General features: G+C 62.4%; 1 protein-coding gene across 2 annotated transcripts in view; it reads right to left on the bottom strand.

Moving 5' to 3' along the window:
- Nucleotides 1-292: 292 nt before the first annotated feature.
- The window catches only part of ULK1 (unc-51 like autophagy activating kinase 1), a 28,306-nt gene continuing 14,510 nt past the window's right edge, over nt 293-14,088 (bottom strand). The window contains exons 8-28 of one of the 2 annotated variants that reach the window (XM_024257284.3): nt 13,915-14,016; nt 13,307-13,365; nt 13,139-13,221; nt 12,834-12,884; nt 12,343-12,431; nt 11,076-11,223; nt 9,903-9,963; nt 8,956-9,045; nt 8,298-8,423; nt 7,544-7,692; nt 7,354-7,440; nt 6,615-6,883; nt 6,184-6,377; nt 5,730-5,839; nt 5,472-5,615; nt 4,543-4,727; nt 4,152-4,324; nt 3,941-4,059; nt 3,395-3,552; nt 2,287-2,422; nt 293-2,216 (exon numbers count right to left, since the gene is read on the bottom strand). In XM_024257284.3, the coding sequence (XP_024113052.2) occupies nt 2,161-2,216; nt 2,287-2,422; nt 3,395-3,552; nt 3,941-4,059; nt 4,152-4,324; nt 4,543-4,727; nt 5,472-5,615; nt 5,730-5,839; nt 6,184-6,377; nt 6,615-6,883; nt 7,354-7,440; nt 7,544-7,692; nt 8,298-8,423; nt 8,956-9,045; nt 9,903-9,963; nt 11,076-11,223; nt 12,343-12,431; nt 12,834-12,884; nt 13,139-13,221; nt 13,307-13,365; nt 13,915-14,016 (2,589 nt within the window). In that variant the 3' untranslated portion in view covers nt 293-2,160. The remainder of the gene's footprint in view (nt 2,217-2,286; nt 2,423-3,394; nt 3,553-3,940; nt 4,060-4,151; nt 4,325-4,542; nt 4,728-5,471; nt 5,616-5,729; nt 5,840-6,183; nt 6,378-6,614; nt 6,884-7,353; nt 7,441-7,543; nt 7,693-8,297; nt 8,424-8,955; nt 9,046-9,902; nt 9,964-11,075; nt 11,224-12,342; nt 12,432-12,833; nt 12,885-13,138; nt 13,222-13,306; nt 13,366-13,914; nt 14,017-14,088) is intronic. The other variant, XM_063712361.1, reaches the window with a different exon arrangement.

Here is a 14,088-nt window from a genome sequence, read left to right as displayed (position 1 = left end):
GGAGTCAAAGCAGGTGCCCAAAGCTATCCCAAGGCAGGTGCCCTGCCCTCTGGAGTCTCTTCACCCTGTGCAGGAACCCAGCCTGGTGGGAAAGGCTTCCTGTGGCGCAGGGGTCTGCATTGTCCCTCAACACACCCAGCTTCTGCCCTAGGGCTCTGCTCCTAGGGCTGTGTCGACCATTGTGGGCACCCTTGGAGGGGGCCCTGGGGCTCCTGCGCCTCGGCTGAGAAAGAAAATGACAGAACCCTGAAAACAGTGACAAGCCAACGAAGACAAGTGGTGACACCAGCCCAACAATTCCAAAGGTTTATTTCCTTAAATTGATATTACACAATATAACGCAAAGGGCAGGAAATCACACAAAATTTGCTTTAAAACAGACAAAGGGTCCAGCACTATCAAGAGAACATTCAACCAGGGGCAGCAGTTGAGGCGCCCAGGACCTGCTTGGACACACGCACACGTGGCCGCGACAGAAGCAAGAGGACCAGGACGCCGGGCAAGATCCCCGCAGTGCCAGCTTCCCAGGACTCAGGATTCCAGTCGGCCATGAAGCAATAAATACTAACATGCCCCACAAGGTGAGAATAAAGCCATCAAGGTGACGAGGAAGAAGTCACGGGGATTTTCTTCTTCTAAGTCCAAGCACAGTGGCAATATTTCAAGTATTGCAAAGAAAAACACACGTGTGTGTATTTTTGTCTGTTATGTGGCGTGTGACCCTGGAACCCCCCGCGTGGGTCCATGGCCCCACCGCTGCCTCCCGCAGACTGGGGACTCGTTCAAGTATCTACTGATTCAGGCAGGGCTAACCGAGGGCTGGGCAGACCAAGGGAGGCCCAGGCGGGGTTTGCAGCGCGTGCCTGCCTGGAATCCAGAAAGCAGGCCTCTCTGCGGACGCCCTCCGTGGTCCTGGGCAAGGCAGAGGCAGGGAGGGACAGGGCTGTCATCAGGCCTACCCTGCCGAGGAGCTGACATCAAAACTGACTGTCAAAGCTGGACGGGGAGCTTTTGCACATGTTACTTTTTTCTTTGCATGAAGTATTCCCCTCATCTGCCTCCAGGCCCAGGTGGGGAGGGTGCTGGGCACACACCTGTCCTGCTGCTGCCACAGGGAGGGGCGGCAGGGGACAGCCACCGACACAGGTGTGCAAAGCAGCCTCACCCGCCCGCCACACGCCCCTGCACCATCTGCCTCTAACCTGGCCCAGTCCTCGCCCTCCCAAAACCAATTCTTAAACACCTACAAGTTTTCTCCTTTAAAGAAAAATGAGCTGCATAAAAATAAGACACATTTTAGGAATAAAGTGTGAAAGATTACAAGACTTATCCAGGGCTGAGAGAACACGGTGCCTCTGCTGCCGGTCCCTAGAGGAACGCTTGAACAAAGAACTGCCTCTGCCTCTAGCGCAGGGCCCCACACCCCCGGGAGCCAGTTCTCCCCGAGGTCCAGACCTGGGCAGCAACGTGGTCCGGTGCTCAGGCTTGGGGGCCCTGGCATGTGTCCGCATATGTGTATGTACAAACACCGGGTCACTGCCAGGAATCACTGCCCAGCAGTCCCTGGGGAGGTCCAGGTTCTGTCTCTATCTGCATAAAGTGCTTGGGTGATTGACAAAGCTGGGTGGGTATCTCGGAGGGAGAGGCTCCTGGAGACTGGGGGATGCCGAGGCTGCAGGCTCTTCCTGGGCACAGTGCCTGCTGACCTGTCCTAAGCAGGAGCTCACTTTGGCTTTGAGTCGGCAGCGGTCTCAGGCCCTTGCCTGTCCTCCGGGGCTGCCCTGGGGCTAGAGGGTGGTGGCACCCATGCCTGCTGTGCCAGGCAGCCGGAGGGCAGAAATTGTGATCCCCACCTGTAAAAGATGGGACACACCCCCAAGCTGTGTGGCTCCAGATGTGCTGGTTCTGCCCCGTGAGCTGCAGGGAGGCCAGCAGGCTGACTGTCCAAGCTGTGTGGCTCCAGATGTGCTGGTTCTGCCCCGTGAGCTGCAGGGAGGCCAGCAGGCTGACTGTCCTTGGGGCCCAGGGCAGGGCTCAGCACCAGCGATCAGCGCCATGCGCTTGTCCCGAGGAGTCCAGCCAGCACACAGAGCCCACCCTGCACACACAGCCCACTCTGCAGGGCTCGGCAGGACCAGGGGCCCAGCCAGGCCAGAAAGGTCAGGCACAGATGCCAGTCAGCAGCGCCGAGAGTCTCCGCTCAATGCACAGCTTGCCTGTGGAGGGAGAGGGGAGCGTGAGGGAGACGCCCAGAGCCCCCAGCCCCCAGCCCAGCCTGGCACTCACACTTGGCGACGTTCTCGATGTCGGCCTGGTCCGAGAGCATGTGCTGCAGCCCCTCCAGGAGCAGCAGGGCCTTGTGGTAGCGCGGGACGCAGCCCTCACGGTGCTGGAACATCTCGTCCAGGGCAGCCGACTGCACCTGGGGGTGAGGACAGAGGCTGGACAGGGCCAGCTCACCCACTCCCTCCCAGCAAGGGCTGCCTTGCACCCACGGCAGCGGCCCAGGGGTGGCAGATAGGCGCTCAGGACAGTGACGTGGGGACGTTAAGTGCTGGTGCAGCCTGCTGTGCAGAGGGGATGGTCACAGGGCCAACGGGAGACGCTGCCTGGAACCAGATGACCCTGGCCAGCACTGTCGGCCCGGCCCCAGGACAACAGAGTGCCCGCCGCGCAGTCAGTGTCATTACTGCTGCTGCCTGGCCTGCCTGGGTGGGAAGGGGGGCAGAAGGGAGGCTGACTTTTCCCATGTTTGTTCAGACGGGATTTTTACTACATGCATAAATTTTCTTAAAAAAGGAGACTCAGGCACTCATGAGTTTTTGCCTGTAATACCCAGCATCTTGGGAAGCTGAGGCAAGAGGATCACTTCAGCCCAGGAGTTAGCGGCTACACTACACTTCAGCCTGGGCAACAGTGCAAGACCCTCTCTTAAAAAAATAAAAATAAAAAAAAATAAACAAAAAGGGGGCCCCACCTCAGAGGCAGAGGGAGCTCTTCAGAGCCCAAGCAGGGATTCCGTGCCCACGGTACCACCTGAGTGCACCACACTTCCAGGCAGGTTGTCCGGGACCAGGTGCTGCTTCTGGAGGCTGACACCTGACTACAAGGCCTGAAGACCAAGTCTCTCATTTTACAATTGGGGAAACTGAGTCGGGGCGAGGCATGGCAGGATGCACATGGGCCACGGCACCCGTACAATCAAGGATGCACCCAGCCGAGCTGTGAGCGTCTGCAGGAGGCTGGGGGGGCATAATGCTGTCATTTCAAGATCTCCAGAAGTGACACCCCCCAAAGTCTCACCAAGCTGTGGGCATCAAGGTCCCCTCCCAGTGGAGACAGCTGGCCTGGAAGTTCCTGGCCCCTGCCCCACCGGTGTCTGTCTGTCCCGTACCATCTGTACAGCATGGCTGAAGATGAGCCTCTCGGCGGTGATGCTGTGGATGCGGTCCAGGAGCCGCTGCTTGTCCAGGAAGAAGCGCTGCAGCCGCAGGCTCAGGCCCTGGCAGGACACCACGCTGGCCTTGTACAGCTCATTCAGCCTGCGCACCACTGCAAAGGACGAGGGTGGTCAGCTCAGAGTGCAGCAGACACGGGGCAGGGCTGGAGTGGTCACGATCTTCCCTGTGCACTGAGCGAGCACGTCCCTCCCTCCCTGCCACAGCAACCCTGGCTCCCCGTGGCCTTCAGTGTGTGGCCAGGCTCCGCACCTTCTCCCGGGTGCCATCTGACCCCACGGCCTCTGTGCTCAGCACCTTGTCCCAGGTGCCATCCGACCCCACGGCCTCTGTGCTCTGCACACTGGGCCAGGCCCCAAGGCCTTCGCACCTTTGCACAAGGGCCTACTCAAGCAGCCTCCCTGTCACCCTGTCACCCAGACAGTTGCAAGGTGGGCTTCCTCCCCAACCCAGCATGTGGGCCGAGCGGTCGCAGCCCTCACCCTGCTTCACGGTGGACGACAGGCAGAGCTTGCCGGCCCGGATCTGGTCAATGGCAGTTTGCAGGCCGGAGGACAGCAGCTCGGCCACCTTCAGGTACAGCACCAGCTGTTCCGCGAAGCTGGGGGCGGCAGGCAGATCAGAGGAGGCAGGTTGGTCCTGGCCCCCAGGCCGCCACCCGCCCCACCCTGCCCCAGCCCTGGCGGCACCCACCCCCATTCTCGGCTCAGCAGGCTGATCTGGTCGGCCACCACACTCTCCTGCAGCTGGTACTCAGGGCCCCCCGCCGCCTCGCTGGCGCTGCCCTTCAGGGCTGCAATCTCCAAGATGTTCTGCACGAACAGCAGCGTGAAGCGCAGGCCACGCAGGATCTCGGTGTGCTCTTGCTGCAGGAAGCAGCCATCAGGATGGTACATGCTGCCCGGGCTTGGAAGGGGCTTGTCTCCCTTGAGACTCACTGATGACGCCTTGGGGAGGCAGGGCAGGGTCCCCTCCCCTGCTGCAGCCCGGGCAGCTGGGATGTGCCACACACGACACCCCACACACCCTACACCCCACACACCCTCCAGCCAGAATGGGAACCTTTGCTCACTCCAGCCCTCACCTCCATGAGGGTCTCCTCAGGGAGGTCGGGGGCCTCGAAGGTCACAGCCCCCTCCAGGTTCACAGCAATGGGGTCGGCAAAGCTGCAGCCGTGTCCTGGAGCAGGGAGCTCAGGGGCTGGGGCCTCGCTGCAGGCCCCAGGCACCAGGTGACGGGCAGAAGAGCCAGCAGAGCCAGTGGAGCCCACTGCAGGGAGAGGGCGGTGAGGAGCACACCAGGACCAGCAGACACCGTGGCCCCCATCCCCTACAGACGCCCACACCTCCAGGGCCCAATGTGCCTCTGCCTCAGTTTACACCTGTTACATCCCAATGCTCCAACAGGAGAAGCACAGCAGGCCCCTAGAGCCCCTCCTCAACCTCTTGCCACTCACCACAACCCCCAGATCCCCAGCTCCCCACCTCAGGCCAAAGGCTGTGGTGCCCATCAAGGGACCCTCTGGGTATCCCGACCCCCAGCCCAGAGCTGCCTGGGAGGAGGGCAGCTGCCACTGTGTGGAATGGGGTAGGTGGGTGGCCTGGTGTGCTACTGTGCCCCACGGGTGGGCCCGAGGCCCAAAAGGACCTCAAAGGGCAAGGCTTTGAGCCTGCGCACCACTGCAAAGGACGAGGGTGGTCAGCTCAGGGTGCAGCAGACACGGGGCAGGGCTCCGTCCCTGCTCAGCTCATATTTTGGAGATAAATGGGAACGAGCACCTACCACTCACAAGTTGAGTGGCAGGGGTGGCCTGAGGGGTGGGTACCAGAACCACGTCCATTTTGCAAATGGGGAGACAGAGCATGGGTTTCTCAGGGGCCTGAGCTGCTTCCTCAGGCAGCCCCGGGCTCTGGGGGGCCGTAGTCCAGTGACCTGAGTTAAAGAATGCCCCCCTCCTCTAGGGCGCTGCCATTACCCCAAAAGGGACAGGGCTTCAGCCTAGCCAGCCCTCACCTGAGAACATCCTGGTGTGGGGGCCCTGGGGCGGCGTACTCCCACTCGGGGGAGAGCCCACGGTGAAGACCACCGGGGAGGGGCTGCTGGCGCCCCCAGCACGGGCTCCTGGGTGCAGGCTCCCTCCAAAGCCAGCTGAGGGTGCTGGGAGAGCAAGGAAGGGCTCAGGAGCATCCTGGTTGCACCCTGACCCCCATCCCACAGCCTCCGAGCTACACCTGACCCCCATCCCACAGCCTCTGAGCCCCACCCACACACCGATTTCCATGGGCTTCTCCTGCAGGCTCTCCGTGCTGCCCGGGTCCGGGGCTTGTGTCCCAAACGCCGCCTTAAGGAGCAGGTCAGTGAGGCGGCTGGTGCTGAAAGATCTACAGGAGGGTGCAAGGCTGTGCTGGGTGCCCGGCCCACCCCACCCTAACTGGACCTCGAGAGGTCCCTCTGCAGGCCAGACACACATGATGCATGGTCTCCTGGCCCACCTCGAGAGGCAGGCGCTCCTGTCACCCCAGCTTACAGGCGGGCATGGCGAGGCTCAGGACGGGGACCTGCTGGGTGTCTAGGGCCAGCCATAGGTGGGCCAGGCTCTCTGGCACCCACAGAAGGGCAAGGCTGGGCTTTTCCTGTTCTAACCCCCAGAAGTACACAGCAGAACAATGCAGGGGAAAGGGGCAGCCCCTCCGAAGCCCATCCAAGGCCTGTCCCTTCAACTCACCGGCCAAAGGGACCCTTGGGGTCCTCGCCTGGCCGCAGGCCAGGGCCCAGTGGCTGACCATGGAAGGGCCCCACCTCAGACAGGTCGGGCAGCGTCCGGTTTCGAGGGGGCGTCATCACCACGCCCTGCCGGGCTAGGAGGGCCAGCAGGTTCTGGGAGCTGGGGGTCTTTGGGAAGTCGAAGGAGGGCACAGCCTAGGAGGACAGAGATGGGGTGAAGACTGCCCCGCAGGTCTGCAGCCCTGGGGCCCAGTGCCTGGGGCAGGGGCCGAGTCTGCAGGAACCGGCAGGCATGTGGGAGTGGCCTGAGCGTGAGCCCAGGTGGGGTCAAAAGGTACAGAGCTGCCTTCCTCGGTCTTTGTTCAGGACTGGCCACTCCCACCCATCTTCCCCAGGGCCCTGTGCCCCTGCACACATGGCAGTGCCCATTACCTTGGTGGGGGAGCCCAGGATGGGGGGCAGGGGGTTCCGCTGCAGGAAGTCAGGGAGCTTGGGTGAGCCCCGCAGGTTCCGGCAGGACTGCAGCCCGTGGGATGGCTGGGGAGGGCTGGCCTGTGGTGGGCTGAACACGGCTCCCAGGGGGTCCGTGGGGGGTTTGGGCAGCTTGGGGCGGACGATGTGCAAGTCAGACAGGTTGGGGGCGCTGTGCAGGCGGCAGCCCAGCCCGGAAGTGCGGGTAGAGTGCTCGGGTGCAGAGGAGCCTAGAGAGAGAGACACGCCTCGTCATGACCTTCCGGTCCAGCGGCCCAGCCCTAGGCCCCACTGCTGCCACACAGAGCCCCTTGGGGTAGACGCACTCTAAGGCCCCACTCTTTTTTTTTTTTGAGACGGAGTCTCGCCCTGTTGTTCAGGCTGGAGTGCAGTGGTGTGATCTCGGCTCACTGCAACCTCTGCCTCCCAGGTTCAAGCGATTCTCCTGCCTCAGCCTCCCGAGTAGCTGAGGCGCCACTCTTAAACCTGACCCCCAGCCAGCACAGAAGACTGGCACGGAGGGAATAAGAAATCTGCCCCAGCTCACACAGCCAGGAGCTGGAGAGGCAGTTGGCTTCTGTTCCACAAGCTTCCTTCCCACTCCTTTTCACTTGGAAAAAGCAAGGGCTTTAGACCAGGACAACAACGTGAGCGAGGGAGGTCAGCCTAGCACCCCCTCCCTGCTCCGGACTGCACCCACCTGGACGAGGGGACCTGCCACCCCGCATCTCAGCTCCCTGTGGGGAGGGCGTCCCGCTCCAGCCTGGCCGCTCAGGGATGGTTCCAACTTGGGGAAAACAGAGATCTGTCAGGGTCCAGCTGGGACAGAGACAGCCCCCTCGCCCACCGCCTACAGACGCCCCTTCCCAGGCCCCAGCCTGCAGGCGCACCTTGAGGGGATGGCGTGTAGGGCCGGCCTCCACCCAGAGACATCTTCCTGACCAGGACGCCTCCATGCTCAGCGTGGGCAGGGGGCGAGGGGCTGGCCCTTGCAAAGCCCAGGGGGCTGGTGCTGCCTGACCTGCGGACGGCAGAGGACCTGAAGACAAGGTAGATATGAGGAGGGGAGGCCTCAGTAGCCCTGCCTGACCTGTGGATGGCAGAGGACCTGGGGACAATGCAGGTATTAGGAGGGGAGGCCCCAGCAGCCCAGGACCCCATGCCACCCCAAGTGGCTACAGTACTGACAAATGGCTCATCCTCTGCTGCACTCTGTCCAGGTAACCGGCCACACAGTGGGTGTGTGGGAGGAGTTGGCCCCTTAGCATTCCTGCCCAGGGTGCCAACCCAAGGCACCCTCACCCTAAAGTCTCCATCCCCTGCCAGACACCCACTGGCCCACACAGCCTTCTGTGAGTTAAAAGAAAGGTACCCTTTCTTCCCACCATTTACTTCTGTCTGTTAAAACTGGCCAAAGTCAATAATGATTTTATAAACTAGAGAGATTTTACTGATCAGAAAACTGTCAAAATAACTCTAGAAACCCAAGACATTAACAGAGTAAATGGTGGTGCTGAGTTATGCAGTGCGCAGCCTGCACAACTGCACATGGATGACGACCCTGTCCCTCTATGGGAGCCGTGGAAGGGCTCCTGCCACACAAGGCCCTGGCCACACCTGGCTACCTGGGGGCTCCACACTCACCGAGGTGTTTGGAACTGGGTGGGTGACTGCAGGTTTCGCTCAATGCGCTGGTAGTTCTGCACCTGCGTGGGGACTGGGATGGGGACAGAGGCGCCGCACCTGCTGCTGGAGAACGGGCCAGCCCGGCTGTGGTGGAGAGAGGTCAGGATCATGACAGCCACTGGGGTCACAAGAGGCTGAGGTCATGGAGCTGGGGCACCAGAAGAAAGCCTAGGCCCAGACTTCCTAGCTAGGACAGAGGCCACCCTGAGCCCCATGCCAGGTCTGAAAAGAGCCGGCTTCTGTGCCTCTACACACACCAGCACTGTGGCACCTGCGTCCCACCTGGACTCCCAGTGTGCACCCAGCCAGTGGGAGGCCACCCTGGCCAGGGCCCTGGCCATTCCTGGCCCTGCAGGCTCAGGGCTTGCGACAGGACTGTGCTGGCTCTGGTGTCCCTGATTGGTTTCCTCATTCACCTACTCCTGTCAATGCTCCTCCCACTATAGTCCCTTCTGCAGGACGACCCAGCAGACCCCGCAGTCCTGCGAGGCCTGGTAGAAGGAGGCAGGGGCCTCTGGACACAACAGGCCTGGGCTGGCTGCGACACACAGGAAGCCCAACCTCCAGCTGGGGGACTGTTCACAGCCCCACCCACCCAGCCTGGGGCCCTACTTACCCTGAGGGACTGGGGGAGCTGCTGCAGGGTGGGGATGGAGATGGGGTCCGGCCGTGGCTCTCCAAGCCCGCAGAGGCCACCAGTGAGCTCCTGTGGGGCAGAAGGGAGGCCGAGGGCATTTTTTTTTTTTTTGAGACAGTCTCACTCTGTTGCCCGGGCTGGAGTGCAGTGGTGCAATCTCGGCTCACTGCAACCTCTGCCTCCTGGGTTCAAGCTATTCTCCTGCCTCAGCCTCCCGAGTAGCAGGGACTACAGGCATGCGCCACCACGCCTGGCTAATTTTTTGCATTTCTTTTTTTTGTTAGTAGAGACGGGTTTTCACCATGTTAGCCAGGATGGTCTCAATCTCCTGACCTCGTGATCCGCCCGCCTCGGCCTTCCAAAGTGCTGGGATTACAGGCGTGAGCCACCGCGGGCCAATGACATTTTCTTTTCTTTTCTTTTTTTTTTTTTTTTTTTTTTTTTTTGAGACGGAGTCTGTCTCTGTCACCCAGGCTGGAGTGCAGTGGCGCGATCTCGGCTCACTGTGCAAACTCCGCCTCCTGGGTTCACACCATTCTCCTGCCTCAGCCTCCCGAGCAGCTGGGACTACAGGCACCCGCCACCATGCCTGGCTAAGTTTTTTTGTATTTTTGGTAGAGACAGGGTTCCACCATGTTAGCCAGGGTGGTCTCGATCTCCTGACCTTGTGATCCGCCCGCCTCAGCCTCCCAAAGTGCTGGGATTACAGGCGTGAGCCACCACGCCCAGCGGCCAAGGGCATTTTCAAGCCACATGCGGCACAGAGCTCAGCCCGCCCTGTGCCCCACTAGCCCCTGTCTGCAGTGGACATGGCAGTCTCAGCCCTCCCCCAGTGGCCTGATGACTCCAGGCAGGGATAACATGGGCCACTTCCAAGGCCACAGTTTCTCTCCCCTAAAATACAGAGGTAAGGGATGGGGGCTCACCCACTGCACATCAGGCTGTCTGGCGGGGGTTTGGCACTGGGCGCCTCAGCCACCAGGTCACCTGCAGGGGGAGACAAGACTGGGCCTGGAGTCCTTGCCACCTGCCCAGGGCCACTCCACCCCACTGAGGCTCTCTGCTGGATCCCCACACACACTCCACCTTGCAGGGGCCTCAGCTTGTACAGCGGCCTTGCGGGGTACAGAGCCTGGGTGGTACGGTCCAGACTGCATCCTCCCTGCCAGCCCCAAGCCAGTTCCAGGAGACCAGAGCACTGTCTGCCCCCGCTTATCCCCACTTGGACGGTGCACTTCCTGTCTCCTGTGTCCTCAGCCCGAGACCCCTGGGGCCCTGCCCCACAGCCTGCAGCTAACTCCAGGATGCGCAGGGGAGGTCAGGCATCTACAGCCCTAAGTCTGGGCCCAACCCCCTCCAGGAATACTCAGGTTCCTGCCCTGAAGGAGGCTCTGCCCTACCCCTGGTGTCCGTCTTCCTGTTGCCCTGACAGCTGGCAAAGGACCAAGGCCCTCCCCGGGTCTGTCTGGGGCTTGGCTCGGGCCTCACCACCCCCGCAGGAACCATGCTGATGGGAGAGGCGGAGGGCTCTGCATGAGTCATTGTGTCCCTGGCAGACACGGGGACCAGTGCCAACCCAGACCTCCAGTAGCTCTGGGACAGCCAGGGACAGAGGGCAGGGCCTTCGGAGGAGCCACAGACCCCAGGCCTGCTCCAAAAGTTTAGGCACCTTCATTCAACAAACACGTGGGCAGCCCCTGGCTATTATGGAGGGGGGGTTCCCCAAAAGCCAAGGAATAAACCCACCTGCAGGGTGTGGAGGCAACAAAAGCTGCTGAGAAACAAGGTAGGGGTACATGGCGGGGGAGGGGCATGAGGTGAGCGGCCCCCACCCATCCGAAGAGCAGCACTGTCTGAGGAGACCAGGCCTATGGCCTCCAACCTCCTACTGACCACTAGGAGGACCCGGCTTTGATTCCAGGAGTGGTTTTAACAGACATGGCCAACCCAACCAAGCTGAGCTGATGCCGGTGGCTCGCAGGGTCCCACCCTAACTGCCCATAAGTGGAGATGGGCTACACACTGTGCATCCAACACATGCAATGCACTGTCCCCGCCACACCTGAGGCGTCACCTCCAAGCCCAGCGTGCCCCCTGACCTGGAAACTGCGCAGGGACCATGACGAAGTCGTCTGTGTCACAGGAGGAGTCCTTGCTGCCACCAGAGTCCCGGGAGCTGTGCAGGAAGCCAGCGGTGTCAGCCGGGGAGGTCAGGGTCTTCTGCAGCTGCTGCATCTCGCCCAGGGACTGAGAGTCAACGGAGGGGCAGGGACACTCAGGAGAGCAAATTCCCCCTGCTGGGATGGCCCAGAGCCCCAGTAAAGATCGGGGCGCTGGGTCTGAGAAGGGTTGGGCACGTCTTTCTTCCTGTGCTCCGCTCTCCTCTGTACTTCCAGGGGACGCCACTCAAAGGCCGGCTTTGACCTCGCAGGGACAGGCCCCCCGACGAGCCATTCCCACCATGCAGCCTGGGTGGCTTGAAGCCCTCAGCTCCCAGAAGCTCTGGGAGGCCCTGTTTTGGGGAATTGTTCACCACCTGCCCTCTGCACCTCACTTTTCCATCGGCATAGCCAAGAGAACGAGGTACCATGGAAGGCGTGTCCAGTGGAGAGGCTGCCACCCTGGTGGGCCCTGCTCTGAGGGAGCACCATGCTAAGGCCCAGCGCACACCATCCGTGCGGTGGTGGCTAAAGCCCCAAGAGCCCCAGGGCAGTTCTGTGGATGCCACAGCTCCCTACAGCACGGTGCTGCCACACTCCCCTTGCCACATCTGAGCTTCCGGCCATGATACAGGCAGACAACCAAGGTCAGAGGACCGGTCCCTGGTCACAGAGCAGGGGGCCAGGCCAGGAGAGCCCAGACATGAACTCATCACCACCAGCCACACCACCATGCCTGAGAGCCAGGCTCCAGGTCAGATGGACAGAGGGATGGGGGTTCATGGCCGATTCAGGTGCTCTGCAGACCCCTCCCATGTCACACAAGGAGTGCCACCATCACGTGGGGCCATCACCCTGCAACCCTACTCATGCTGTGAGTCCAATGGAAGACACGAGGGAGGCCAGGGGTACAGGTGTCGGTGGGCCAAGGCCACACGCTGCTTCTGTCTGCCTCAGCACAAAACCAAAGACAGGACCAGACCAAACAGCTGCCCTATCGGCCTCTGGGACCTGAGGGCTGTGGGTGTTGGGAGGCGCTGTCGCCCGTTTGTGGGGCTTCAACATCTGACAGAACGAACTCATCCATGTCTTTCGTGACTCACACAAACAACAGAAGTCACAACACGTCCCCGCGGGCGCCCAGGGCTAGAGCCCCCGACTGCTGAGTGGAGGGAGAAGCTGTCAGGCCCGTGGGGCAGCAACTCACCGGTGGGGAGGCCAGGTGGGAGGTGGAGCTGCTGCTGGAGCTGCTGCCGGACCCCGAGCTTGGGTACGAGGGCACAGGCACAGGTGGGGCTGAGATAAACATGCATAGGTCAGTCTGGGCCATCCTCCTGCCTTCTCCTCACCCTCGAGCCAGCCCACAGACTGGACAAGCTCAACCATATCCCTCCACTTCCCGCTACACCCCGACCAGCAGGAAGGAGGGAGGCTCCCTCCTGGGCCACCCTATGACTGTCACAGGGCAGCACCCGCCCCTCCAACACCCCATCCCCATCCCAAGCCTGCTGCACCATGCGAACCCCTGGCCTTGGGGTCCCCGCTGCAGCAGAGCAAGGAGCCGGGTGTCCTGCCCTCCCTGGGAGCTGGCCGCAGCTCAAGACCTGCTCCCTCTGCCCCACACTCAGTGCCCTCACCAGACGCGGTGAGGAAGGGGTGCAGGGCCCATCCGGAGCCCTGGGACCCACAGAAACTCACATTTCCTGACCGAGGGGCTGGCGTCGAGGAAAGGGTGATGGAAAAACTCATCTGGAGGAGGAAGGAGGAGTGAGGCCTCAGGAGGACCCCAGCTCTGACCCCAGGCCCCCGCCTCCCCACGGCCTGAGCTCCAGCCGCACGTGGGGCACCTGCCGGGGCGGAGGTGGAGCCCCTGCCTGCGCTTGGCTTGTGGAAAGGGCGGTGTGCACATGGGACTGGGTGTGAAGTGGGTGGGCCCTGCTCACATCGGCAAATGCAAGGAGGGAGGGTGGGGGACTCCCGCTGCGCCCCTGGCGGGTGCTCACCGAAGTCCATGCGGTCCTTGTGGTTACGCTGCAGCAGGGCCAGGAGCAGCTGCCGCAGCGGGGCAGAGGTCTCCCGGGGGATGCTGGAGCAAGAGGAGGCTGGTGTGAGCGGGGCCTGCGGGGCCGGAGCCCGCGGGGGAAGGGAAGGGAAGGCGGGAGGGTGCTTACGTGGGGACCAACGTCTTGTTCTTCTCGTAGAACAGGCGCAGGTCCTGGGGGCTGCTGGCCTGCGGGGACGGGGACAGCCTGACTGCCAGGGCTGCGGCCGAGCAGGACCAGCCCACGGGGTCTCGGTGCGTTCGTCCCCAGTCGGCCCCTGCCCCAGACGCCGCGAAGCCCGGGGGACACCGGGCGCTGGCCCCGCTGTTTGCTGCTGGAGGTGTGAGCATGGGGGCGGGGAGGGGGCGCCGACGGTCTCTCGGGGTGTCCACCCCCCAGAACGTGGCCTCCCAGCCCTCACCCACTCGGCCCCGGCGCTGCCCTCACCTCTGACCAGGCAGGCGACCAGACAGGCGACTAGACAGGCGACCAGACAGGCGACCAGACAGGCGAGGGAGGCCTTGCCGGGGGCAGCTCCCAGTCACCGCCGGCGGCGCCGCCCTCCCTGGGGGACACCGAGGCCCCTTCCCCACTGGAGCCCTGGACGCCCGCCCCGCCAGCCAGGACCCAAGGGGAGCCCGTGGGGCGCGGGCAGGGCTCGCAGGGGGCGTCTGACCGCAGCTGGCGGACACTTGCACTGACGATGCGGCGTGGGGAGCAGGGCCAAGCCCAGTTACCTGGAAGGGCGCCTTCCCCGTCAGGCACTGGTAGACGATGGTGCCGATGCTCCACAGGTCTGCCTTCCCGTCGTAGTGCTGGGACATGATGACCTCGGGAGCCTGCGGGACCAGAAGTTGGGTCAGTGTGAGGCCCCCGCACGCCAACCACAGAAGGTGCCCGCCAGGCCACAG

This window comes from Pongo abelii, chromosome 10 (genome assembly GCF_028885655.2).
Source record: "Pongo abelii isolate AG06213 chromosome 10, NHGRI_mPonAbe1-v2.0_pri, whole genome shotgun sequence".
Lineage (NCBI taxonomy): Eukaryota > Metazoa > Chordata > Mammalia > Primates > Hominidae > Pongo > Pongo abelii.
This window is presented reverse-complemented; position numbering and strand designations above follow the sequence as displayed.